We start from the raw sequence: 26,916 nt of genomic DNA on the forward strand, positions 1-26,916 counted from the left end.
ATGTCTTATACATATTTTATTATGCCAATAAAAGGTTACTGACTAGTATTCATTGTAAAAGAATAAAGAAGTAGTGCACAAAACTGACCATCTCCTCAGTTCAGAAGAAACGCACAAACATCCTCACAGTATGTAACAGAAGCAATGTCATGTCCTTAACAGTTAAAATTTCCTCAAAGGGTAGCTTCAAAAACACGAAAGGCAAAGCCCAATGGGTGGAAGTGGACTGAGTCATCAGACAAGATAGGCTGGTCATAGCTCTGCTTTCCGAAGTTGTGTGCTTCTGATGGCAGGGTGCAATAATTTTAATACTGACTCCAGATTGTTGGATGAAGAAAGCAAGACAACACTGTCTGTAAGGCACCTAAATCATGGTGTCTACATTTTACCTGGAAGCAATTCAGCCAGAGCCACAAAACAATCTGCAGGATCTCAATTGAATATGTCCACTCTAATAAGATTCCTTTCTAGTGGCTCAAATAGAAGAGACCAAGATCATGAGATGAAGTTCATCCATCTAGGTTAGTTAAGGCTCAAAGCTGTGCAGAAAATGGGAAGGAAGGAAAGGTAGAAGAAATTTAATCCTTGAAAATCCACTAAAATGGATTTTCCGTCGTAGTGTTTTGAAAGATAAGTGGAAGTTAAAGCAATAAATCCCCTCCTTTTCCTGTATTGTCTCCAGGTAAACTGAGACAGAACCCTGAAATTTTTACTGTATGAATGGAACTGACACACAATCTTTAAGTCCAAACATGTAGCTCTGCGCAACACCCAACACCATGTGTCAAAAATATTTTTTTTTAATTCTTTCATTGAAATCAAGGCTAGAGCAACTGCCGTTTGGAGGGGAGGAAAGGTCACATTTTAAAACCAGTTACAATAAAAACCTCAGGTCACGGTCAAACAGTACATACCAGATGGACAAAGGCCAAAAAGGAGAGAATTTCAATGAAAGATCAGAGTTGTCTTCAAGATCTGTTGTGCAAGATACAATCAATTTTACCGGATACAAAAAAAAAGAAAGAAAAATTCATAGAATTTTCAGATGGTTTTCTTGAGAGGAACCCAGTTCACTTTTACAATGTTTCTGACAACTGACGGAGGGACCTCCTTCAGCAAAAAGGCTGCTGGCTATATCCACGGGATGCCAAACCACGACCCCAAGTCTCTCAAGAAACTAAACACGTCTTCAGCCTCTCACAATTCATCCTTGTCCCAGTCATCGAGATCGACATCACTGAGATCAATATACTCTTCAGCCGGTAGCTAGGAGACAAGAAAGCAAAATATGGGTTCATTTAGATGACAAATCCAGTGAGTTCTTGCACTTCAGAAAAAACCTATTTCTTGAATCACAACAGGAAGCACTCAGAAGTTCACACAGAGGACATCATGTCTGAGGATGGCACTGCAGCCGGGAAGTCGATTTTGAAAGGAAGGCCAAACGGTTGCAATGAAACCATTAGGCATGGCGAATTACTGATGAGAACTTTTACACTGGTGGGAGATTTTGGGAAACCACCGCTTCATCCAGAACTGCAGCTTACTGCTCTAGGAAATGCATTTTGCTCTTAAGTTAGGGTTTTAAGAAAGCAATTCCAGCTAGAGGATTTTTGCTTGTGCTGAACAGCATGTGTAAAGAAACTTATTCCAGCTAGCTGGAGGCAATTCTCTCTAGCAGCTTCAAAAATTAATGTTGCTGCATTTGCTCAAAGCCCTGGTAAAACAGCAGCTTCTTTATAAAACACTTGCTCTGGGAGCCAGATGCAGACTAAATTTTCCATCAGCGTAATGGAAATGCCTCCCCCCAATTAGGAGGGGGGAAAAAACAACAAGAAGCTGAGAGAGGCCTCCAGCTCTACCTTCTAACAAGCAACCCAAAGTTAGGAGTGAAACCCAGAGTTGTCATCGAGGGAAAGTAATGAGAAGGAAGACACCGACATATAACAGGAAAAGGGTATCAACTATGACAGTAAAACAGAAAAACAGAATCACAGCTTTAAAAACATTCAGCGTAGCTTTGAGCAGAGATCAGGTGTTACGAGGTGGCAAAAAATAAAGTAAGACATGACAAAAAGTGCTAGAACTGAGTTTTCAATGAAATCACCAAGAAGAGGGAAAAATGGATTTTATTATTTATTAGATTTATTTCCCACCATTCATGGCAAAGCAGTCTCATGATGGGTTACATAATAAAAACCCTGCATAAAAACAATACCTTTTTTTAAAATCCAATTAATATTAAATCAAGCTTTGTGGTAAAAACTATCGACCCTCCCTATATGACTGCCTTCAGGGTGCCAGAGGGACTGCACATGCCGACAACCACCATTACAATGTTCTATGCTTAAGGTGGAAGTATCTTCCAGGGAGGCCCCTCCAATCTTCCATGCCCTAGCCTCAACCATAGACCTGGTAGAAGAGCTCCATCTTACAGACCCCGCGGAATGCCAAAAGTTCCTGCAGGGTCCTTAGCTCTTCTGGGAGCATTTCACCAGCCTGGGGCCAGGACTGAAGAGGCCCAGGGCCTTTGTCGAGGCCAGGCAAGATTCCCGGGGGGCCAGGAATGACTAATAAATTGGTACCTGCAGAGCATAAAGCCCTGCGGGGGGCATAGGGCAACATTACAAGATAAGAAGATGCCTTTGCAAGTTAGCAAACTAATCTGAAGGGAACTGTCAGTCTGGAAACATGACTCTTGAAAATTCATCCCATGCCACAAGACTACATCTGAATTGCTAGAGAAAAAAGTGAAAACATGATGCATTCAGAGATTAAAGAGTTCTTACCTCACCATCTTTCCCATCCCATGGCTCTACGGTGTTAATCTTTGTGAACCCCCCCACCGCTACCGGCGCTGTGGACCCACGCCCAAAAGACAGCTCCCTAAAGGAAGGAAGGAATTAGAATTTTATCGTTGTCATCTCAAACACACACCGCAGTCATATAGAAGCCTACTTTTTGTTCAGAAACTGCTCAGTTGACACGTAAGACTGTAAAGTTTTCCAGACTCAAGTTCAGGTGCTTTTGCTGGGCAATGGACACTGCAGATTTTGTTTCCTGTTAAGAGTTAAATATACTCAGCTAGGAGAAAAAAGGGTTAAATGCCTGACTTAAGAAAATGCCTGACTTAAAGTCAAAGAATGAAACAACCACAAGCACAGAATTCAGAAACTGGAAGTAAGGCTTGTTCCTTACCGAGACAAAAAGGGAGTAACTGAGAAAGTGAAGGTATCCGAAAACAAACAGATCCATGTGTTAATAGTAATGAGTTGTGAACAAATCTACTGTGAAATAAAACGCTAAATATATGCTGTATTTCTGGATTCCAAACACTCTGGTAAACCATTGCTCATAGAAAGAACAGATAGAACTATTTACACATTTTTTTACATAATGTAACAATAAAACTTGCTCAAGCTGGAGTAAGTCTCAAATTTTATTACCAGTAACCATTGGAGTTACTCTGAAGCAGCTATTGGCTTAGAAGTAACAAAAGAAACCCATACGTTTTCAATCTTTAAATCCCTGTATAGACTCCCCCCCCCAAATAAAATATTTTCTCATCTAGAAAGCCATCACCCATCTCTATTACATTTCACTAATTTAAATTGTTATATTAAAGCATCACCTCTGCCATTATTACATTATTGTTTCCCCCTTTTCAAGAATATTTGTACCTCCTAAGTATTATATAGAGCCTCTTGTGGCGCAGAGCGGTAAGGCAGCAGACATGCAGTCTGAAAGCTCTGCCCATGAGGCTGGGAGTTCAATCCCAACAGCCGGCTTGACTTAGCCTTCCGAGGTGGGTAAAATGAGTACCCAGCTTGCTGGGGGGTAAAACCGTAATGACTGGGGAATGGAATGGCAAACCACCCCGTATTGAGTCTGCCATGAAAATGCTGGAGGGCGTCACCCCAAGGGTCAGACATGACTCGGTGCTTGCACAGGGGATACCTTTACCTTTAAGTATGATATTTGAGTACCTGTAAGTGCTTATAGGTTTTTATACCTTAGGAATTCATTAATCCCTTGCTCACTGAATGAGCCTTTCAGGAGTGCGAACTTCATTTTCCGAGCATTAACCGCTGCCATGGCTGGATAGCCGAATCCTCCAATTCCCAAGGAGTTTTCGAGGTCAGGCTGTGCTCCTGCTTCACTCCACAACCACCTTGGAAGGAAGGAAACAGAACCATGCTTATTGGCACTGAAGGAACAGACATGAAACTTGACGGATGCAGTGAAGCTGAACCTGAGGACTCGCATCAGTGCCACTGAGGTGTGACACAAAAGCAGGACAATAGTGGTAGTAGCCCAAGCCCAGATCCAAGCCGGCCTCTCTCATTTTTTTTACCATTGAGAAACGTTCTTCCGGATTTTAGAAAGCCCAGAAGTGGTGAAATTGTGGAGAATATGGCTGGGAAGCATAGCTGAGTACAGGCCCACCTGGGGTCCCTCCCCTTCCCATCCCCTCCAGGCCCATCATTGGCCATCTTGGGAAGGGGCAAGGAGGGTTGACATTGACCATACATGGTTCTATCACCCAATAAAGGTTTAAGAACCTTGGTGTAGTGGTTAGGAGTGAGGACTTCTAATCTGGCAAGCCAGGTTCGACTCCTTTGGGTAGAGAAAAGCGCCATATAAGAACCAACTCTTCTTCTTCATAACTCCCACCCATTTGGGAAAGCCTTCCAGGGTCCTCAAGAAACCCCAGGGTTTCATGAAAGCCTGATCCAAGCTAACACTTAGCTGTACTCAGTTTTTCTAGCCTACACAAGTCCTTGGCATAATGAAGATGTCCTACCCCGGAAAACGCAGACACAGGAAGGGGCCCCACCTCTAAAGAAAGACAAAATATCCGGTACTTACCCCCACATTTTCTTTTTGTATTTGTCTGCCATCTTCAACATGACTTCCAAGTAGGAGTTTCTACCTGCGGCTCCTGATTTTGGAGGGGGGGGGGAGAAGAATCACGAAATGAGGGGATATGTTTCATACTAAGTAGAAAAGCAAGAGGGGCAAATGCTTTTATGTTGGCTTACCTGTATCTAGAATATGAGGCAAAACAGAAATGATGCAAAGCTGGTGAGCATCGCATGTTTGTTTCAAGACATCCTCATTAATAATCTGAAAAAGAAAGAAGCACATACCTTACTCCCAGCAACAGGACTCACGATGGGCAAAGGAACAGCCCTGCAACATTGGCTAGTTTCAAACTCCTCCCTGCCTCCAGTTGCTTCCCTTACTCTGCTCCCAACGCTATGGGCTTGTCCTGCTCTGACTTTACGTTCATAGCCATCCAAGCTCCATTGGCTTATCTGCTCCACTGAGGGCCTTTGCTCACCACTGCAACACTAAGGGACCTTGGCAGGACTGCAGGCAGTTTTATTTTTTTTGGGGGGGGGAAATGAGTACAGTGGTGGCGAGCACACCATTATTGATTTCACCATGAATCTTTATTCAAAGGTTTTTTAAGATACACCACAATCAAGAAGATTATAATTAAAAAGTATGAAAAGGGAAGAGAGAACAGGCTTCCAATTTTAGCTATCATTATAATAAACCCAATTGTTATGTATTGCACTATGCTAATACGTAAAAAAAAAAAAATCAAAGATCACTTCCCCCCTATATTTTCATATCCCCCCTTAGTCGTCAAAGCCACAAACCATTGTTTCATTTTTGTCCACATCATGCGGAAAGTCCACGAAAGGGTTCCAGCAATCTAAAAACACCGCAATTGTCTCTTCCACTTACTTTATCATGAATAAGCTATGAGGTTGTGTAAAGTCTGTACAAGGGATCATTCTACAAAGGACAGGTGAGATCTATTTTGTTTAAAACAAAATATCGCCTTCCTTTATTTACAGATGATGAACAGAGACCCGAAAAAGCATGAACACCCTCCCCCCCTTTTATTGTCCCACTTTCCTGGGTTGCAGGGCTCCAAGCTGGCTCCTGGCTTTTTCCACTCCATCCCAAGTATTTTCAAGGGACAACTGCATGGGCACCAGCACACAATGAGTCCACTTGTGAGAGACAGAACACAGTGCTGGAAGCTCCCCCCCCGCTCCCAACCACCTATGAACATTCCCCACCCGGGGATAAAAGAGAGCCAAGAAGTCCACAATGATCTCCAACAAACTTTAATAGATAAGCTACTAAACAGTCTGAATCCAGATTACACTCCTCATTGTTTCCTGGCTGTGCTGCTTCCTTTTCTTCAAAGAACAATTTAGGAGAGTTGCAAGAATCCTGGATGTAGTTAGCTAGCTGAGGTTGAGCTAACGAGTCTTGTTCTGTTTCTAAAGCTTTGTATCTATTTGGTGAATAAAAGGTAGAGCAAACCACTTACATGGTCCTTTGGAGAAAGAAAGTCATCAATGGTTTTGCATTCTTAGCTTTCAAAGACTCGTCTGACTTTGTCCTTCTGTATTCCCCTGCCCCTCCCACTCCCTATTTCTACAAGAACTTATGATTTAGAGTTGGTTATCTAGAGTAGCGATCCCAAACCTGTGGGCCGCGGACCACACGTGGTCCGTCAACTAATTGGAGGTGGGCCGCGAAGGATGCCTCCCCCCCCCCCCCCAGGCCCTTCACAACACACTTCAGGTATCATTGTCTTCCATCACTCCCAGATGGGACTATCTCGTTGCAGAGAAACAAGCTCAGGGTTCCCATTGATTTGTCATTGTCATGAGTTAAAATTTCCATGAAAATAAAACGTTCCTTATGTTCATTGTTGTGGCATGTCTGTATCTTATTTTGAAGGGATGTTTAAACATTACCATAGCGACCAGAGAGCGTTAGGGCAGTGGTTGAGAGTAGAGGAGTAAACTACCCCCCCTCCCCCAGGCCTCAGTAAAATTGTCAAGCGTTGAGTGGTCCCCGGTGATAAAAAGGTTGGGCACCACTGGTCTAGAGCAAGACAAGGTTTCACCAGCCAGCACTTCTAGGCCATTTGCAGAACTGGGACGTGAAAAAAAAAATACTGCAGGCCAACACCAAGCACGGCTGTTCCAACTATCTACTCTGTTCCCTTAACAACAAGAGCAGGGTTTCAAATCTAAACAATCTACCCCTACAAGATAAAAGTTCATCTCCAACATGTTTTAAAACATGTTTAAAAGTCCCATAATAAATTACCCAAAATAAAAGGCCGAGGACTTGTCCAAAACAAAAACACACTGCTTTATGACTGAGCTTCCAGTAGGCAGGCCAAGTGTTCCCCTCTCCAGTAACTTCTTCCCTTCCTTACCAATCCTTCAATATATATAAAATACACCTGATAAAAATAAGAAAGATACTTTTGAAATATAAAAAGTTTTAGGACTCTATCCCCATTAAAACCTATCCACTATCGAGCAATGGGGGATATGGAGGAGATGAAGAGGCAGCTGAAGCTGCCTGGCAGACCACACATCACCCAGTGGCTGCCTTAAAAGAACACCCTGACATGCCCTCCGGAACTCAGGACAGAAGAACCCAAAACAAAGAGAAAGGAGAAGGAATATGACAGGCTGCAAGAGAAAGGAACAAACAGGGAGAGGAGGAAAAGCAGAAAGGAGCTGGAAAAGGAATCGGAAAGATGACCAACAAGGGGCATTAAACTACTCTTCCCATATGGGGGATTGCTGTCCAATTCTGACAGCTGCTTGAAAGCACGTAAAATGTATATAGACAACAGTTTCCAGCACTTAAATTAATTGGATTCTGTCCTAAGCCTTCTTCTGTTATAAAACATATAAATGGCATGTCTGTGTTTCCAAGTTAAAGAGACTAAAATACAGAGCCCAAAAGCAAGCTAGAAAGGAGAAGAGCTCACCTCTAGGAGTTCAGGTGGGGGTGCATTCTCTGAAAACAGGTCCAGAGCTCGAGCAATGATATCAGCTCTGGTCCGTCCACCATCATAATCAACAGGCTCCTCTCCTTTCTGGAAGATCTTGATGGTAGGGAATCCACGAATCTGCAATGAGGTTTTAGAGTGGTACCAAGTAAGATGGGTGGATCTAAATTACACACTTTATAGCAGGGGTAGTCAACCTGTGGTCCTCCAGATGTTCATGGACTACAATTCCCATGAGCTCCCCGCATTTGCTGGCAGGGGCTCATGGGAATTGTAGTCCATGAACATCTGGAGGACCACAGGTTGACTACCCCTGCTTTATAGTATAACCAAATCAAATGTAGGCGCTTGATTGAAAAACAGAACAGAGAGTAGGAATGAAAAGCATCAAATCTCAAAACAAAACAAGGAACTTGACAAAGTGCTGAGGAATTCTTGGGATGTGGAATGCAAACTGTCTATGCTTTCACCCAGTGATGATTGTAAAGACTCCAAGTCAAGTTGTAAATTGAAAGCCAGCTTGGTGGAGTGGTTTAAAAGTGGGGTCTCTGATCTGGAGAACTGGGTTTGATTCCCCGCTCCCCCACAGGCAGCCAGCTGGGTGACCTTTGAGACTCTAGGTAGTTAAAAAGCAGGGTACAGCCCCCCCCCCAGCTGTTCTTCTAAAAGTCTGTCCTTAAAAGTCTTAAATATTAAGTATTTGACAGTATCAACATTTCATTAGCCTTAGAAACAGACTACTTCTCAGACTGCCCCCAACCCAAATGAGAGAAAGAACTTTATTGTAACGGAATTCTGGGAGCCAGTGTGACAAAGCGGCTAGAGTACAGACAGAATTTGGGAAATCTTCGGGCAAATCCTCATTTTGCCATTTTTCAATCTGTGTTATTACAGTCATAGACCACCACAACATTTACCAGATTCCAACCTATTTTATAATATAAATTAGCCACATGCCTAAGAGAAAACTCAGTGGAAGGTACACGTTCAGAAGGGAATTAGGTCTAAATAAAAGAACATTAATGTATCAACAAACTTAAGCCACCAATAATTGGTGAAATATAAAAACTGCCACACAACTTTGCAGGAAGTGCTGATATCTGTGGATTCATAGAAGCTGGGTCAGCCACTCTCTCTGTCTAGCCTAACCCACAGGGTTGTTGTGAAGATAAAATGGAGAAGGAGAGAACAATATACACTGCTCAAGCTTCTTGGAGGAAGGGTGGGATTTAAAAAAAATACAACATCAGTAACATAAATATGCAGTCACTCACCCCATACCGGCTGGCTAACACCTGGTTCACTGTAGCATCAACTGCAGCCAGCTTTACTTTCCCCTTGGTTTGCTCTTTCACTTCTGTGGCAGCTGATGCCCATTCTGGCTCTAGGCTGTTGGGAAGAGTAGCTTAATTCAGAGTACAGGCAATACTGAGCATGGCAAACAAACAAACCCTGCCTATGCCTGTTAGAGGTGTGATGCCCGAAAGATGGGGAACGAGGGAGGAGGGAGACGTCTTTCGATCCCCAATTGCAGATTTTGGGCATCACTGGGAAATTTATTTTTGAAATACACAATTTTTTACTCACTCAGAAATTATAATCTGAAGAATTGCGTGCAATGGCAACCTCTGTACATAAGGTAGACAGCAAATTTTCAAGCATACAGGTATTGTTTAAGTGAGCCTAACGTTTTCACCATTCATACGCTGCAATATGTTATACTACGGAAGGGCTTTTGCTGCTATGAAAACTTAACTCCTTACCCAAATGTGCTTTTGCTCTCTCATTAAAGGTAAAGGTATCCCCTGTGCAAGCACCGGGTCATGTCTGGCCCTTGGGGTGACGCCCTCTAGCGTTTTCATGGCAGACTCAATATGGGGTGGTTTGCCAGTGCCTTCCCCAGTCATTACCGTTTACCCCCCAGCAAGTTGGGTACTCATTTTACCAACCTCGGAAGGATGGAAGGCTGAATCAACCTTGAGCCGGCTGCTGGGATCGAACTCCCAGCCTCATGGGCAGAGCTTTCAGACTGCATGTCTGCTGCCTTACCACTCTGCGCCACAAGAGACTCTTACTCTCTCATTACTGTACCTCTTTTCTTTACTTCAAAATCTGTGTCTTCTGCAAAATGGATGGTTTTTATCCAATTCTACAAGTCCTATCCACCCAATGCTAATCATTTCTTTTATTCAAAATTCCTATCTCGGAACAAATCTGTTTCCATGCACACCCGGTATTAAGAAAACTACATGTTTAACTCGAAGCCCCACTTACTTTTTACAATGTCCGCACCAAGGAGCATAGAACTCCACCAGCCAGACGTCATCACTGTTCAACACGTTCTTATCGAAGGTGTCGTCGGTCAGGTCAATCACGTCTTTTTTGTCTGAGCTTCCGCTATCTCGGCTGCTCTGTGGTTTAAAACAAACACCCCCCCCCCAGTTTAGTTAGAATAACCCTCTGTCCAGTAAGATTGAAAATGTAAGATAAAGATTCACTCACAAAAACATTATGGGTGGAAATCGCATACCCAAAAGGAAGCTTAATTCTGGGAGTCCGTTATCGTCCACCAGATCAAAGGTTAGAGGATGACTTAAAAACAGCAAAAGAATGAAGGAAAATAGCAAGGCAAAATAATTGTGTTCTAATAGATTCAGGTGGGTAGCTGTGTTGGTCTGAAGCAGCAGAACAAAATAAAATCAGAGTCCAGTGGCATCTTTAAGACCAGGGGTAGTCAAACTGCGGCCCTCCAGATGTCCATGGACTACAATTCCCAGGAGCCCCCTGCCAGCATTTGCTCTTGGGAATTGTAGTCCATGGACATCTGGAGGGCCGCAGTTCGACTACCCCTGTTTAAGACCAATAAAGATTTATTCAAGACATGAGTGGACTCATTTGGAGTACCATGTACAGTTCTGGTCACCGCACGTCAAAAAAATTATTACAGCATTGGGAAAAAAATGCAAGAGAGGAACTAAAATGATTACAGGGATGGAACACTTTCCTTAAGAATGGAAGTCCAAGAGGTGAGAGCTCTTTAGCTGACAAGAATGTTGATGGAGGAGTGACATGACAGAGGTTTACAGCATTATACATGGGATGGAAAAGGTGGAGAAATAAGTACTTTTCTCCCTTTCTCACAATACAAGAACTCCTGGACACCAATAAAACTGATAAGCAGGTGGTTTAGGACAGATAAAAGAAAGTACTTGTCCACCCATAAAGAAATTAATACATGGAGTGAATGAATGCAGGAAGCAGTGGCAGCTACAAGCATACAACTTCAAGAGGGGATGAGATAAACACATGGAGCAGAGGTCCATCAATGGTTATTAGCCACGAGGTATAGAACACCATGTCCGCAACAGTGATGCTCTATATTTTTGGTGCCTGGGGACCCACAGAGGGAAGGCTTCTAGCCCCACTGGTGGACCTCCTGATGACACCTCAGTTTTGGCTCCTGTGTAACACAGAGTGTTGGACTGGATGGGTCACTGGCCTGATCCAATATGGCTTCTCTTATGTTCTTATTGTTCATTGGCTGCAACAAAGAGAAGACTGACAAAGACCTAGGCAGCTCAGAGCCCTGTCCTCTTCTAAGGACTCCACATCTCAATTCTACCTCTCATTTCGGAGCTTTTCACAGAGAAACACAGAGCAGGATTTTCCAAGACCCAGGGGAAGAACAGAAATATTTGCTGGCTGAGAATTCTGCCTAGCATATAACAATCAATACAAATATATTGCAGGACCAGAACCAGCTAGAACAGATTAAGGAAGTATTTGCCCCCCTGTTGAAAATTGGGGGAAAAAACTGAATAACTTTGTGTATCTGTATATTGACCTATGATGAAGATCAATATGATCGAAATGTTTTAGGCCATTGGCTGAACTGAGATGCTGTGTCTGCCCAAAAGATAAGATATTCTTTTATGGTTTTTAAGCACTTCGAGCTCTGATAATAACTAGTTTCTATTTTTCAATACATGGTTTTATTCCTAACCTTAGTGGTTCTCTCAATGTGTTAAAAGAGAATCTTGGAGCAGTTTTTACAATAAAACCAGAGTCCAGTAGCACCTTTAAGACCAACAAAGATTTATTCAGGGCGTGAGCTTTCGAGTGCAAGCACTCTTCCTCAGACTATGAACCCCTTACAAGCTTTTAAAACTCCTGCCTTTATTTTGCTATGCACACATGCCTTCATATAGTGCCATTTAAGTCAAAACAACTTTAAGTCAAAATAAGAGGAGATCAGGGCCCTGACAGAACTCAAACCGTTCCACAGGGCCTGCAAAAGGGAGCTCCTCTGCCAGGCACTTAGCTGAGGTCAACCCAAACCACCACTTCCCACCAGACCCCCCCGAGCCTCCCCCCTTCAACCAGACTCTGCAGACTCACCCATCCCACTGGGCCATCAGTACACACTTACTTATTGTCCCCGCCACTGTTATCATTCCATAATGTTGTTTACTGTTATTGTTGTATTAATACAGAGTGAGTTATTTGTATTGTTCCTGTTTGATGTAAACCACCCTGAGCGTTTGGGGAAAGGCGGTATTATAAACATAGTAAATAAATAAATTTAGCAATGCACGCTAATTAAATAATTGAAAACAGCAAACTATAGTCCTTTCATTGTCCTTCCAGCTTGAAGCACCAAGTAAATAACATATTAAAATTCTATGCAACTTGCAAGTTCAAAATGGAAATACATGCAGCCCAAAGAAAGCACTCTAAGTAACCTGCAGTACCCCAATACAAAAACTCCTTATCTACAATACATGCTTATTTATGAAACCTGTTCATCGCAAGGAAATGACTGGTAGTCGGCTAGAAGTACCTGTTTGCCTGAACTGTATCCACCTCCTCTGCCACTCAGGCGATCCTTCACCAGTGACCGAAGGGCACTTAGAGCACCATCAACAATGGCTTCACTGGTCCTGCCCCCTAAGACATAAACGAAAGCCAAGTCAAAATGCTGAGCAGCAACGTTAAGACAGCCCCATGATGCTGACACCTTCCCATGAAGGCCTAGAAGTGTGCCTGCAATAACGGCTAAGCTATGGCTTAGTGGCAGAACATCTGCACGGCATGCAGAAGGTCCTGGGTTCAACCCCCAGCTTCTACAGTTAAAAAGGAGCAGGCAGTAAGTGATGTGAAAGGGCTCAGCCTGTGGTCCTGGAGATCCAGTGCTATTCTGAGTTTGACCGACTCCGATGGACCTCTCTCATCATAGTATTGATATGCCTGGGGAAAACCACATTTGTCCAAAGGACTCTGATGAAAACTATTATCAACTGGGGGGGGGGGGGGAGCACACAAAGTCAAGAACTACAAACAGCAGTACCTTCCCATTTTACCATCCATTGGGACACCGTCATGCCGGAGAGTGGTGTTAGTCTGTTGGACCAGGTTCTGGAAAACCCAGATTCAAATCCTCACTGCCGTGAGGTCTTCTGCGTAACCCACACTGCTTCTCAGCCTAACCTGCCTCACGGAGTTATTGTTAGGATAAAATGGAGGAGAGGGAAATTATGTTGTAAGCTGCTCTGAGGCCCCACTGGGGAGAAAAGGAGAACAATGACATCTGAATAAGGTACCACCAGTCTTGTGGCAACTACAGTACCATACGAAGAAGCTCATAGCAGCTCTTTCCTAACTGATCAGGCCGCGAGATGTTTTGAGGCAGTTCAGGATGGTTGACCCACTAATATTTCAGGGAGGGGAGGGGGAGAAACCAGAGCTCAATGGAAGAGCTTTTCCAGAAGCATCATGTTTTGGAGGCTGATTTGTACAGACTGTTTGATGGGTATTATGTCTCTGCTGGCAGTATTGATTTTGTGTTTCATCTAATTGGCTGTCTGCCTTGGGTCCCAAACGATACGCCTTCCAAGAAAAATTTAATCGTCTGTGCCTTAAGTATGAAAGATTTGACAATTGAAAAGTACTCTGAACATTTACCTTGGTAATCTTCAGCTTTGTTCTTGTTGGCACCAAATATCTTGATTGTGGGAAATCCTTTCACACCATACTGACCCCCTAAGGACTGGTGTTTGTCTGCGTCGACGGCCCCTACCTTCACAACGCCCTGTATGAGAGAGAGAGAAAGAAGTTTATGTTAGGGTGATGCGTCAGAGAAGAAAAGAGGTCTGAAATTGGCCCCAACAGGACAGGCTTAGCCAACAAAAATTCAGCAACACGTTATTTCAGTGTGGCTGCCTTTGCTTAGCTTGGGCACTAAAAATAAGCTGTGTTGAGAACTAATTTTAAAAATACGCAAAGTATTTGTTTAAAATGAGTCAGAAAACGGCAGGAAGGGGGCTGTTAGAAAGCACATATGCATTGTTTTTATCTGGCTTGAAAAGGAATCTCTTATAATAGCCCACAAGAACTGCATGGCTGTGATCACATTCATTAAAAGCACAATGTTCAGAGGTTGTTTTTCTAGCAGTGGCCGATTCAAATTCAATTATTATGCGGCACATGTGGATTACCAAATAAGCTAGTATCCAGTCAATTCGATCAGAATATAATACAACAGGAATGAATGCACACACACACAAAAAAAGTCAGCGCACTACAGCAGTCAGGGTGTTGGTCTAGGGTCTGGGAAACCAAGGGTCAAATCCCTTTTTTGCCAAGAAGGTCAATGAGTGAACTTGGGCTCTTCACATTGTCTCAAGCTTACAGGTTTGTAGTGGGAATAAAATGGAGAAAGAACAGAGAGCTCCACACAGAATTCCTTGAAAGAAAAGCAAGATTCATAAAAAACAAAGAAGAGTTGGATTTTATTCCCCGCTTTTCACCGCCTGAAGGGAGTTTCAAAGCAGCTTACAATTGCCTTCCCTTCCTCTCCCTACAACAGATACCTTGTGAGGGAGGTGGGGTTGGGAGTGCTCTGACAGATCTGATCTGCAAGAACAGCTCTAACAAGACTGTGAGTGTCCCAAGGCCATCCAGCTGGTGGCATGTGGAAGAGGAGTAGGAAATCGAACCCGGCTCTCCAGATTAGAGGCCGCTACTCTCAACCGCTACACCAAGCTGGCTCTAAGCAGATAACTGGCCATAAATATATGTGAGAGGGTGGAAGACTGATAAAATCCAGTCTAGATACTAAAGGTTTTATTGTATTTTTAGTCTTTTATTGTGTGAACCGCCATGAGCCCTAATCAGGAACGGCAGTATATAAACCTAATAATAAATAAATAAAATAAATAAAGTGTTGCTTTGAATAAAAGCTTGGCTGCAGATATGTAATGCCTTGCCCTCCCCTCCTCACAAGACTGTTCTTTTTTCCATGCAATATGGCTCCAGCCTCTTCCAGGGCTATGCACTTTTGCAGTCTCAGGTGTCCCAAAGGGCCTCAGAGTCTTTAAACTCAAAGCCAATAAGAGAAAAGCTCGTTTGTCCAAGACTACCTAGCAGTGCAATTCTATGCAGAGTTGCTCTGCTGTAAGCCTCACTGCGCTCATGCTCTTTTATGACAACTCTTTGTACAAATCAAGAGCCGCAGCCCTTCCCAACACCCCGGCATCTGATCACTACCAGCCTCCCCCACCTTCTGGAAAAGTAACTCACTTTTAGCGCTGTGGCAGCTTTTTTCCACTCGGGCGTCAGTCTCTGACAGTGTCCACACCTTTCAGAGGGAGAAAAAGAATCCCAGTAAGACTGCAGCCGTTTCCAGGAGCTCTCACACACAAGAGAAGAAGAGCTGTTTCTTACAACCCAAAGATGCCCCAAAGCAGCTTACAATGGCCTACCACAACAGTGGGAAGTAGGTGGGGCTGAGAGATCTGAGAGAACTGCCCCATGAGAACTGTAAGAGAACTGTGACTGGCTCAAGGTAACCCAGCTGGCTGCATGTGGAGGAGCGGGGAATCAAATCTGGTTCTCCAGATAAGAGGCCACTGCTCTTAACCTAGGGAAGCATGCCTGGCCTCAACCAGGGTCAGGGCCTTTTCGGTCCCAGCCCCAACCTGGTGGAATGAGCTCCCAGTGGAGCTGTGGGCCCTGCGGGAGCTTTCGGTGTTTAGCAGGGCCTGCAAAACAGAGCTCTTCTGCCAGGTCTATGCTTGAGGCTTGGGACAGCGAGGAAGATGAGCATGGCCCCCCTGCAGCAGTCAGTGTCATCTTGACCCTTTTTCTTCTCTCCTGGAATTAGGGAGGGGAGGGTGTGGGGGGAGGTTGAGGATGTGATTTCACCATGTTGTTGCTGCTTTTGTTGTGTTTTATTGCCCGTTTTTAATTTAATGCGTTTTATTGGACATTTGTAACCTGCCACGAGCCATTCCGGGAGTGACGGGCCAAAAAAATTAAATAATAATAACAACAACAACAACCACACGCAAGCCTGGGTATCGTTCGGCATAAGCATGACAAGCAGCAAGAGATCAGAACTGTCAACACACTACCCTGCTACACATCGCAACCCCTCCCAACAAGGCCTTCTTGCTCTTTGGCAGATGCATCCTGAGCAGAAATGTGACCACTGGAGCTATGCTACAGCACATGACTAGAAGGCCAGAAGCTCAGAGGCTCTTTAAAGGTACATAACCTTTGTCAAGAAAACACAAACAAGGAAATAGCAACTTCTGGCTTTGACAGGATTGGGAACCTCTCTGGATTTGGGCCTGGACCCAAGTCCACCACAAAACAGCCCAGCATGAGTGTACAGCAAGTGTGTGTCAACAAGCAAGCTGCAGTGCAGATCCTTTTTGTTCTGACAGCCGCCACAATGAAAACATCACGCTGGAAGAGGTGGTGGGTAAAAGCCTCGCTCTTGACCTCCTGGGAGACTTTCTCGCCCCTTCTGAGAGGATCAACTGGGCATGTGCAGCTCGCACCACCAGTCCTCATAAGGATCCCTACAGGCCCCAAGGAGGTTTGAAGTTGAAGGTGATGAAAAAAGACCTGCCTGAAAGAAGAGGGTAAGATACCAGATAAGACTGCAATGCCTGGGAGGAACAACAACAAAGCCTGACTGCTAGATCAGCTGCTTAGCCACACGATGCACCTTGAAGAAGGGGGAGTGTCAAGAAAAGGCTTCTGAGAAGACAGATGCCTGGAGAGCTTCTGCCAGGCAGCGTTGGCAGTATTGCCCTCGACACATCAAGGGTCTGGCCAGGTAGAATGCCCAAGAGAGCATTGTTGCTTTGCCTCTGCCTCCTTCCTTCCCAGCAGCAACCAAGCACTGTTGCTAACTGAAGAAGCTTCAGTCCTGGACTCATCTCAGTCAGATTTCCAGCCTGGCCATGGGGTAGAAAGAGCGCTAGTTGCCCTGGCGGATGACCTCCATCGCCAGCTGGACTGGGGCTGGTCAGTACTGCTGGAACTACTAGATCTCTCAGCAGCATTCAACAGTCGACCATAAGCTTCTAGCTCGCTGCCTTGCCAACGCTGGAATACGGGGGACAGCCCTTCAATGGCTGTGGGGCCACAGACGGAGGGTAGAGCCACCACCAGCTTACATGTGGAGTCCCACCAGAAGCTGTCCATTCTCCAATCCTAATTAACATCCTCATGTGCCCCCATGCTCATGGTACAGAAGTTTGGGATAGGGTGTCATCAATAGGCAGATGACACCCAGCTCTTCCTCCTGATGGATGGCCGCCCTGACTCTCCCCCAGAAGTATTAGGCAGCTGCCTGGAAGAAGTGACGAGGTGGCTCAAGCAGAGTCATCTGGAGCTGAATCCTTCAAAGACAAGAGGTCCTGTGGCTGGGCAGGAAGGGACCATGCAAGGAAGCATGGACCAATATGGACAGGGTGCAGCTATCAGTGGATCACTCCGCCAGGAGCTTAGGCATGATCCTGGATGCTTCCCTCTCAATGGAGGCTCAGGTCACAAGAGTAGCATAGCTGGCATTCTATCACCTTTGCCAAGCCAAATTACTGGTGCCCTACTTGGCCCTGGAACACCTAGCCACAGTGATCTATATAATGGTCACCTCTAGACTGGACTTCTGCAACTTGCTCTACGCAGGCCTGCCCTTAACCTTAATCCAGAAACTGCAGCTGATCCAGAACGCAGTGGCCAGGGTCCTCACAGCAACACCATGGAGGTCCCACATCCAGCCCATCCTCCAATAACTGCAGTGGCTACCAGTTGAATTCCGGATCAGGCTAAAGGTTCTGGTAATCACTTTGCCTGTAGACTCTTTGCCTGTAGGCTGGCTAATGCCGAACAGCCGAAACAGCTACAGGCAGAGCATACACCTGCATACATTATAACACCCCCCCCAACAACATAACATAAGCTTACCATGGCGCGTAGAACTCTACTAGCCACAAGCTGTCACTCTGAATGACTTCTTTGTTGAAGTTTGATGGTGTCAGCTCTATAACATCGTCGCTGGAGGAATACAAGCTGTTGACAGCCAGAAAGAACGTGCAGCTTACTGTTCCTAGAATCAGAAAGAGAGGACAAATTCAGAGCCACGGACTCTTCCAAGAAGACAAAGGGCTTCACTACATTTATTTATAACATTTTTACAATGCCTTTCCACCCCATCAAGGTCCACAAAGTGGCAAACATAAAAAAAACTTAAAACACACAATTCAAAGATACGATTGAAAGGTTGCATATTAAAAAGAGAGGAGAAGCGGAAAGAGGAAAAAGGTTCCCCCAAACTAAATGGGATACTAAGTTAATGAATCTGACCTCTGGCATAGAAAGTTCCATCCTTATGCCTGTCAGTGTCTGAAGCCCATTAAAATCTATACGCTTAGTTAAGGGATTCTGAATTAAGACTGTACTGCTAACTGCTGAAATCATTCCAGAATTAACCCTGGGCCAGGGTTTCAGATACAGAGACTGTGTTCAACCCAAACCAAGAATGCACAAGCATGTTGATGGTGCAACCAGTACATCTGGAAGGTGCTCAGAATGCATGTGGTGTGCAAATGTTTCAAATACCATCCCTGCTTATTAGATTGATGCTGATTTGAAAGCTTCATTTTTAATATTGGCACAGATTCAAGAGTATACACCTACATGCACCCCATGCCTATACAAATAGCTGAGATTGTCTCCCTCTCCAGACAGGTTTTAATATTAAAATGTGAACGTTTGCAGTAACTAATTAAAATAATAAAGGCTTGTAATATACATGTGCAGGGAAGTCTTTAGAATATTGCCTGCATCAACTTAGGACAGCACAAAAACCAGTTTATGCTTCTTAAAAAAAAAGAAAAAAAGGATCTCCACACTACAAAAACCTTAAGAGCCTATTTAGAAACTTGCCCCTAGCCTTGCAGCATGCCTATACAGAATCACCACCCTGGGCAAGCTTCAGACTCCACACCTTCTGGGGCTGCCTGGCAGGGGGCTAGGAGTAGACAGACCCTAGGAGAGAGAGAGAGAGGCCTTAAGCATCACGAAACCTTCCCTCCCTTCACACTTTTGATGGACTTGAATGATGCACCCCACACTGTATCACTAAGGGTCTCAGCTTTTCCAGAAAAATCCTTTTTTGATTAAACTGTTCCCTTTTTTTTTGTTTGTTTACTTTCCAGGGGAGTAGTAATATTTTTACTGTGATTTTTAAAAAATGCCTGGAGCAACACCCATTACAAACAGCCAGATCCACATCGGAGGGTCACGTTGCAATACCTGGCGACATCAGCTACTCCAGAAAAAAATGAAAAAAGAAAAAGAAAGCGCATCTCCCACCTCCCCACGGGCAAGTTTCGAATCGAGACTTTCTATTTCCGACGCGGGGATCGTACAACCCATGCGGCCGTCCTTCCCCACGACGCAGCCCACCCCTTGCCAACGGGACAATAGAGCTCATGCCCTCCCTTCCTCCCTGGCTCCCCCATAGCCCTGCAATAGCGCCCACCCATTTCCCACCCCCGCCGCAAGCCCTGGCCCATTACCCAGCAAAAGGCGCCTTCCCGCAAACGGGCCCATGGCTGCGACCACCGACCGACAGACAGACCTCCCTTCCCAGCGACGCCGCGCCTGCCTGCCTCCTTCGCTTCGCCCCACACACCGCTGCCCGCTCCCCCTTCCCCGCACGGCTCCAAATGTTGCAGCGATCCCAGCCGTGGCCGCCGCTCATTGGCGCTCCCAACCTTCTCTCCTTTGCATAGCCAATGAGAAGCCGACGGATCATACCGGGGTGTAAGAGGCTTCGGAAGGGAGGAGTCAGCGGCGCCCGGGCGAAAGAAAGAGCCGCTTCGAAAAGTCAGGGGCGGGACCGGGAAGAGATCCGGAGTCGGGGAATCCGCTTCCCGGGCGCTGCGTGACGTTGCGACCGGTGAGTGGCTGCCCACAGGGCAGCGGTGGCCAAGCTGTAGCTCTCCAGATGTCCGCGGACTACCATTCCCATGAGCCCCTGCTGGCAGGGGCTCATGGGAATGGTAGTCCGTGGACGTCTGGAGAACTACAGTTTGGCCACCGCTGCCTGAGAGGCGAGAAAAGGGCAGCGAATTCTGTGCAGCCGCCGCTTCATAGGGCACTTCCCCACCCCAATGAATTTCAGGAGTTCTTCCTTTATTGCAGGTTTATTAATGTTCTATACTTACTGTTTTTATCCTAGAGAAAGACGAAGTAGGGGGCAACAATGACAAAAAAAATACAGATTCAAATGAGTAGCCGTGTTGGTCTGAAGTAGCGCAATAAAACCAGAGTCCAGTAGCACCTTTAAGACCAACAAAGAATAAATCTTTGTTGGTCTTAAAAGTGCTACTGGACTTTGATTTTATTTAAAAAATACACGCCACTTTCGTCCCCTCCTATTTGCTCACCATTTACCCTCTCTGTATGGGAGGGGGAGGGAGGGAAGTGTGGCTGTCCAGATGTCCATGGACTAAAACACTACCATCATCACAGTTTGGCTATCCATTCTTTGGGTTTTGAGGAATTTGTCAGCTCGTTGTCCTGGCTGGTCTGTCAATCAGCTTAGACCCATTTACCCCATATTCGTCAGGGGATGGGCTCAGGTGGACGATCTGTGATGGAGGACTGTGATTCTGCATAGGGTTCTTGGACCTCTCGGCTGTTAAATTAATAAATTAGTTTCATTTTTGTGCGGGCAGGACCCTGACTGAGCAAAACAAGGAAGCATTCTTCGCAGCTGTCATAAAACCCATCATGCAAAGCAGTAATTCTCAGGGGAAATGAGCTGTGTGATTTGAAGAAGAAGTTGTTTTTATATGCTGCTTTTCTGTACCAGGAGTCTCAAAGTGGCTTATAATGGCCTTCCCTTCCTCTCTCCACAACAGACACACTGCGAGCTAGATGAGACTGAGAGAGCTCTGATGGGATTGCTCAGTGAGAACAGAACTATCAGGACTGTGAAAAGGCCAAAGTCACCCAGCTGACCGTAGGTGGAGATGTGGGGAATCAAATCTGGCTCATCAGATTAGAAGCCGCCACTCTAATCTGTTATAAATAATATATTTATAGCCAGCAACACTATATTTTTTAAAAAGGTGGAAGCTGATGGGAGCAGGAGGGCAGTATGCAGGGTGAATACAGGAACATTCATGACACAAAATGGCAGAGGTATGGGAAAACAATTCTGAATTAGTGAATTCCTCACTTGGAAGCTACAAGTCATAATCCAAAGGGGAAATTGCTATAGGGAAGGGTTCAGAAAACATGAGACAAAGGGGTGTGGAATTTGGATGTATACCTGAAGAAGCAAATTATTATGCAGAACATTTTGCATTATCCCAGACTTTTTCAAGTTTTTAAATATTGAGAAACCCCTTAAACATTCTTCAGGCTTCAAGAAACCCCAGCATTGGAATGATCATGCAGAATATGGTTGGGAAGCATAGTTGTGTACATCCCCACCCAGAGCCCCTCCTCTTTCCACCCTCTCCAGGTCCATCACTGACCATTTTGGGAGGGTCAACATGACCATATATAGGCATATCATCTGATAAATGTTTAACAAATGTAAAAAAAAAAATCAACTCCCAATCATTCGGAAAACCCTTCCAGGGCAATCAAGAAACCCCAGGGTTTCACAAAAGCTTTGTTGAGAAAGCCTGCATTATCCAAATCATTAAGAACACCGATGCAGGAGGTTGGTCTTGTGAAGAAATGGTCACAATTATAACAAGTTCTAGCATGCATGCGGTGTCCTGTAGCAGCATGTTTTACATTGCCTGAAAGACACATCATCTTTGGCGAGCTTTTTGCTGTCTGACCGGTAAAAAGCTAATTACTCTTTCATTGAATGCAAGCGGCAAACAATGACAAAGCTGCTCCCTTTGAACTACAACAGCAGGAGCTGATGTGATGTAGGCCAGTAAAAAGATAGTGCATAGTTAATTTTTGCTTTCTAGATTCAGCTTGTAAAACACATTTGGCTTCAGCAAATCACCTTCAGATAGCTGAAATACAGCTTTAACTTTTGATTAAGAACACAAATTAGCTATTTACATTTTTTAAAGTAAGATACAGATGAGCATCTCCATAAGATATGGAGCTGCTGGCCAGATTATATGTTAAGTATTCTTTTGCGCAGTTAAGGTGTTATACATTCCTATTTGGAATCACTTATACTGATCTAATAGTGAGAGGAAAAAAACAAAGAGACAAGTATTTATGTTTTTAAAGTGGACTTTTAAAACAGTGTGCTAAGAAAGCAAGTTATAGCTATGTGGGTTTTTTTGGAGTCATGACTATGGGCACTGTTCTGAATTGCCTCAAAATATGCTTGTACTCACAGGGTATGAGTTTAAAGTGAGATGATAGCTACTAGTACTCTGAACTCTGTACATTTTCCCACCCTAAATCCCTCACAGCCCCACCCCCATAGGCCCCTTCCTGCAATGTCACTGGCTCCTCCCTATGATGTCACTGGGCTCCTGGCCCAGCCCCAGCCCCTTGCACGGGAAATTGAAAAGTCAACGCCCCTGGCATGAAGAAGACCACACTATTACGTGCAGGCAAATTTCTGACATGTAAACACACTACCCCAGGACAGGCTTGTGACATGCATGACTTTACATTTCCCTAATTTTGCCAAGATGTTGTAGAGAAATCCTTCAGGAGCCCTTCACCATCATATTTGATTTTACCATCCTGAGGAATCTTGTACCATCCACAAATGTGGCCACTAAATTGCCTGCTCCCAATTCCAGATCATTGATGAACAAGTTAAATAGTGCCAGTTGTAGTGCAAAACCTTGAAGGGCCCACTGATCACTCCCCTCCATTGCAAAACCTGTCTTATTCCTACTGCTTCTTTCCTGTCTTTTAACCATAAGAGGGTCAGCTATCCTATCCCATGACTGCTAAGTTTACTCATGATTCTTTAATGAAGAATGTTACCGTAAGTCAAATGAGTTCTATAGTAGACATCGATCGATGCATTAGATTTGTTTGGGGATTTTGATTATAAGAAGTGCTGAAGATCCAGTTGCACTATAGAAAAAATGGCACACATCTTCTAGCCACCCACAAAGAATGAGCCTACATGCCTCTCATTAAGTATGAAGCTGAAAAGAATTACCGTCTTTGGACCAGGGCAATAGAATATGAGCTCTAGAAAAGAGGCTGCAGAGAGAAGAAAGAATTCTACGGTTGCTCTTGCCAGCTGTTTAAGAAAGCCAGCAGATGGCGCTGTGTACTTGGATGCAAATTGCATGTTGAACAGATTCCCTTACACTTGTTGGCTACTAGTGTATACATTTCTGACAAGAAGGGACTCGAAAACTCAGCTCACATGCTTATTAACTCAGTTCATTTGATAAAGTGTGCTTGCTGAAAAACTTATTTTGTAGTGAGGCTCCTGGTCACATTGTCTGGGCAGGTTTTTGTTGAGTCTTTGAGGCTCCCAAGACAACCTCATGCACAAACTCCACACTTGTGTTAGGGTTTCTGATGCTGCCAGGAGTCTTTTCCTTTCTCCCTCACTCTAGCCTAACTTTCATATTTTGTTCATTTGGGTTTGGTTTTGTCTGTCTATCTGAGTGTTAATTTATTTTCTTAGATTTTTATACCGCCCTCCCATGTGGCTCAGGGTGGTTTACACGAAACGTCAGGGGGTATTACATAGAACCCGAGTGAGTTATTCAGTCTTCTAAAAGGGAAATCTATGCCAATATTCTGCCCTATGTCAAAGTATGTTTTTGCACCTTGAAGCTGCCACCATACCTCTTAGTGGCTTGGAATAGAAACATATCCTATATGTGACATGTGTAAGGTTTTTTTTAACAGGTTTTTAAATTATTTTTAAATTATTAACAAACTATTTAAGAGATGAAAAAAACTACCTCTGGTTGCAATTTAAAATAGCCTTGTGGAGAAATGTCCTCCATCTAGAAATTCATCCCAATATTTTAGTTATTATGACTGCTGCCTCTCCATGTATGGAAGCACAGATGCACACTAGTAGCTGGAAGGTCACCCAGCTAGCTTCTGCGGCAGAGTGGAGATCTGGATTTTAACATCCACACAAGCTTACCTATCAGTCTGAAATTCAAGGAAATTTTTAAAAATTAAAACAGTCATTGCAAATAGCATTGAGGGGTGGGATCTGGAGATAACCCCAGCCAAGATATTCCAATTTATTTCATTTTTGACCCTAGAAGTCCCATGATCCTTCTGAAGCTGGTGGCCAATTTTGAAATGCCTAGTGTTCCTGCTGAGTTATGCCTTCCACAAATAGACAGATGGACATGCAGATTTTTCATTATTATATACGCATGGTAACAGCCAGAGGAGTGATTTTGTTTTGTTATGATATTTGGTTTGGATTAGGGTCATATGGAGGCCCCAGATGGAAGCAAAAGAGGTCACAGAGGTGGACGGTGCAAACAACAACAAGAAAACTCTGTGAGAAACACAGTAATCAACTCGTAGTCACCTGTATACTGATGGAAATTTTTCAAATATCAATTAAAAGACTAAATTTACATGGTTTTGTATTAAATAATGTAAACTTAGTCTTTTCATTGATATTTGAAGTTTTTCTATCAGTAAGCAGGTAACTACCACTAGATCACTCTATATCTCACAATGTTTTCTTCTTCTTTACATCTGGGGATCTTCTGCTATTATTACTGATCTCCAGGTGAACAAGATAAGTTTCTCTGGAGAAAACAGTCGCTTTACAAGGTGGACTTCATGATTTAATAGTCTGCTGAGGTCCCTTCCTCCCCCAAATCCTGCCCTCCCCAGGCTCCGCCCACTCCAAATCAGGTATCTCCCAGCCCAAAGCTGGCAAACCTATGAAGGGAAAGTATCAGTAGTGTAAGACAATGGCATCTTACATAAGCATCTTCTATACTAGGGGTGACAGGGGCTCATGGGAATTGTAGTCCATGGACATCTGAAGAGCCACAGTTTGGCCACACCTGTTTTATACAGTCACACCAAAATTAGAAAATTGCCAAATAAAATGGGGGGGGGGAATGATTTTACTGAGCATGCATTTTTTAAAAATGTAAATATTTTATATTCAGTTCTGCTTACCTTTGTGCCAAGACAAAGAATTGGGCCACAGAAACGGATAGAAACATACTATTATAGACCAAGCCCTAACACCCTTAAGCTGAGCCTTAACTTCCAATCTTTGTCATGGACTCCATTCTTAAACTGTTGGGCCTTCCCATAAGGCATATCATGATTGGCATCAGGGGAGTCGCTCCAATGTGTTACCCAGTTGCCAACCAAAGAAGTCCAAGTTCTGATTCCCGAAAGCTGAAATCAAGTGACAAGTAGAAAGATGAGTTGCTAACAGAAAGGGCAAAGCAATTTTTAACTTTGAGCAGCAATAAAAATAGGAAACTAATTAGCAGGCTGTCTCAAAGAAGAACATCTTTAGCAGTTAAAAAAAATCCATTATTAGATGTTACTCAGATCATCTGAAGGCTAACTGGGAAAATTACTAATTATGTAATAAATGCTAAGAATGTTCCAAAAGGGTGCTGATGTTAGCGTTGTGTGCAGGCTGTCATCAAATTGCTAATTAGCATCTTTTCTGAACAGGGCTGCCAGCCTTCAGGTAGAACCTGGAGTTCTGATGGAATCATTTCAAAAAGGATGTGGACAAGCACATCTTGCGTTCCTGGGAAAGGTAGTTGTCAGTGTTTATCTCTCGTGGATCTTCCTTCCATCCCCAGGGAATTGCTGATCGCCATTGTGAGATGGTAGGTGAATTTCCATCCAGGCCAGGCTGGATTCTGGAGATTTTGATATTGGGGGGGAGAGGTCACTTGGACATGGAACTGAGGTCACTGTGGGTGGGCAGCTATTTGTGAGTTCCTGCATTGTGCAGAGGGTTGGACTAGATGACCCTGGATATCCTTTCCAACTCTATGATTCCACCAAACCCAGCTCTCAAAGCCAAACTAAATTCTCAAGCACTGCAGGGGCCTTATTCTGATTGGGACCCTGGTGCTTGGGGAGAGCATTCCTTGGGGCATTATTTGTCCAATTGGAGGTCTGCATATGCACTAAATATTGACCCCAATGGGATACATAACCCTCCTGGGTCTATTTCAGGTCAGAAAAAATGGGGTGAAAGATTGAATTGTAATCCCAGTCTCAACTGGGCCTCTCCTAGGAGGCTGAAGTTGGTTCCTTAATTCCTTATGCAAGCAAAGGGAACAGCACATGTCTTCTTGAAGAGGAGAGTCCCCTGAATGTGAGGGGGTATATTTTATGGGGGTTGAAACCTTATTTGAGAGTTCAGAGCTTTCAAACTTTCCTCAAGGTCTTTGGTTGAATTCACGAATAAATAAGGCCCCAACATCAGCCTCCTCCCTTTGCTGCAGGTAGGCACTTAGTTCTCAGCAGCTGCTGCTGCCTGGTTTTCAGAGTATGAGACTTGGGTCAGGAGTAAGGTGGCCAGATTTTAACATTGGTAAAGCAGGACACCATTGATCGGGGGGGCTTGATTAAAAATTTGGTCTATATGGAGCAACAAAATTTTTCAAAGAACGCATAGAACGCAAAAATAGTATTGTTATATATATATATATATATATATATATATATATATATATATATATATATATATATATATATATATATATATATATATATATATATATATATTAATTTCTACAATTTGCCAGGTGCAAAAGTGGGACAATTGACACTTT

The 26,916-nt window shown here is 44.0% G+C and overlaps 1 protein-coding gene across 1 annotated transcript; it reads right to left on the reverse strand.

Annotated features, from left to right (window-relative positions):
• Positions 1-789: 789 nt before the first annotated feature.
• Positions 790-19,931, reverse strand: PDIA6 (protein disulfide isomerase family A member 6). The gene is made up of 13 exons (XM_077310712.1): positions 19,723-19,931; positions 18,107-18,248; positions 15,425-15,482; positions 13,808-13,934; positions 12,687-12,793; positions 10,121-10,257; positions 9,121-9,235; positions 7,826-7,966; positions 5,043-5,127; positions 4,870-4,942; positions 4,013-4,171; positions 2,790-2,886; positions 790-1,266 (listed from the first exon to the last, which is right to left on the reverse strand). The coding sequence occupies exons 1-13, from the start codon at positions 19,754-19,756 to the stop codon at positions 1,198-1,200; spliced, it is 1,344 nt and encodes a 447-aa protein (XP_077166827.1). The 5' UTR covers positions 19,757-19,931; the 3' UTR covers positions 790-1,197.
• Between the last annotated feature and the right edge of the window lie 6,985 nt (positions 19,932-26,916).

Source organism: Paroedura picta, chromosome 1 (genome assembly GCF_049243985.1).
Source record: "Paroedura picta isolate Pp20150507F chromosome 1, Ppicta_v3.0, whole genome shotgun sequence".
In the NCBI taxonomy this organism is placed as follows: domain Eukaryota; kingdom Metazoa; phylum Chordata; class Lepidosauria; order Squamata; family Gekkonidae; genus Paroedura; species Paroedura picta.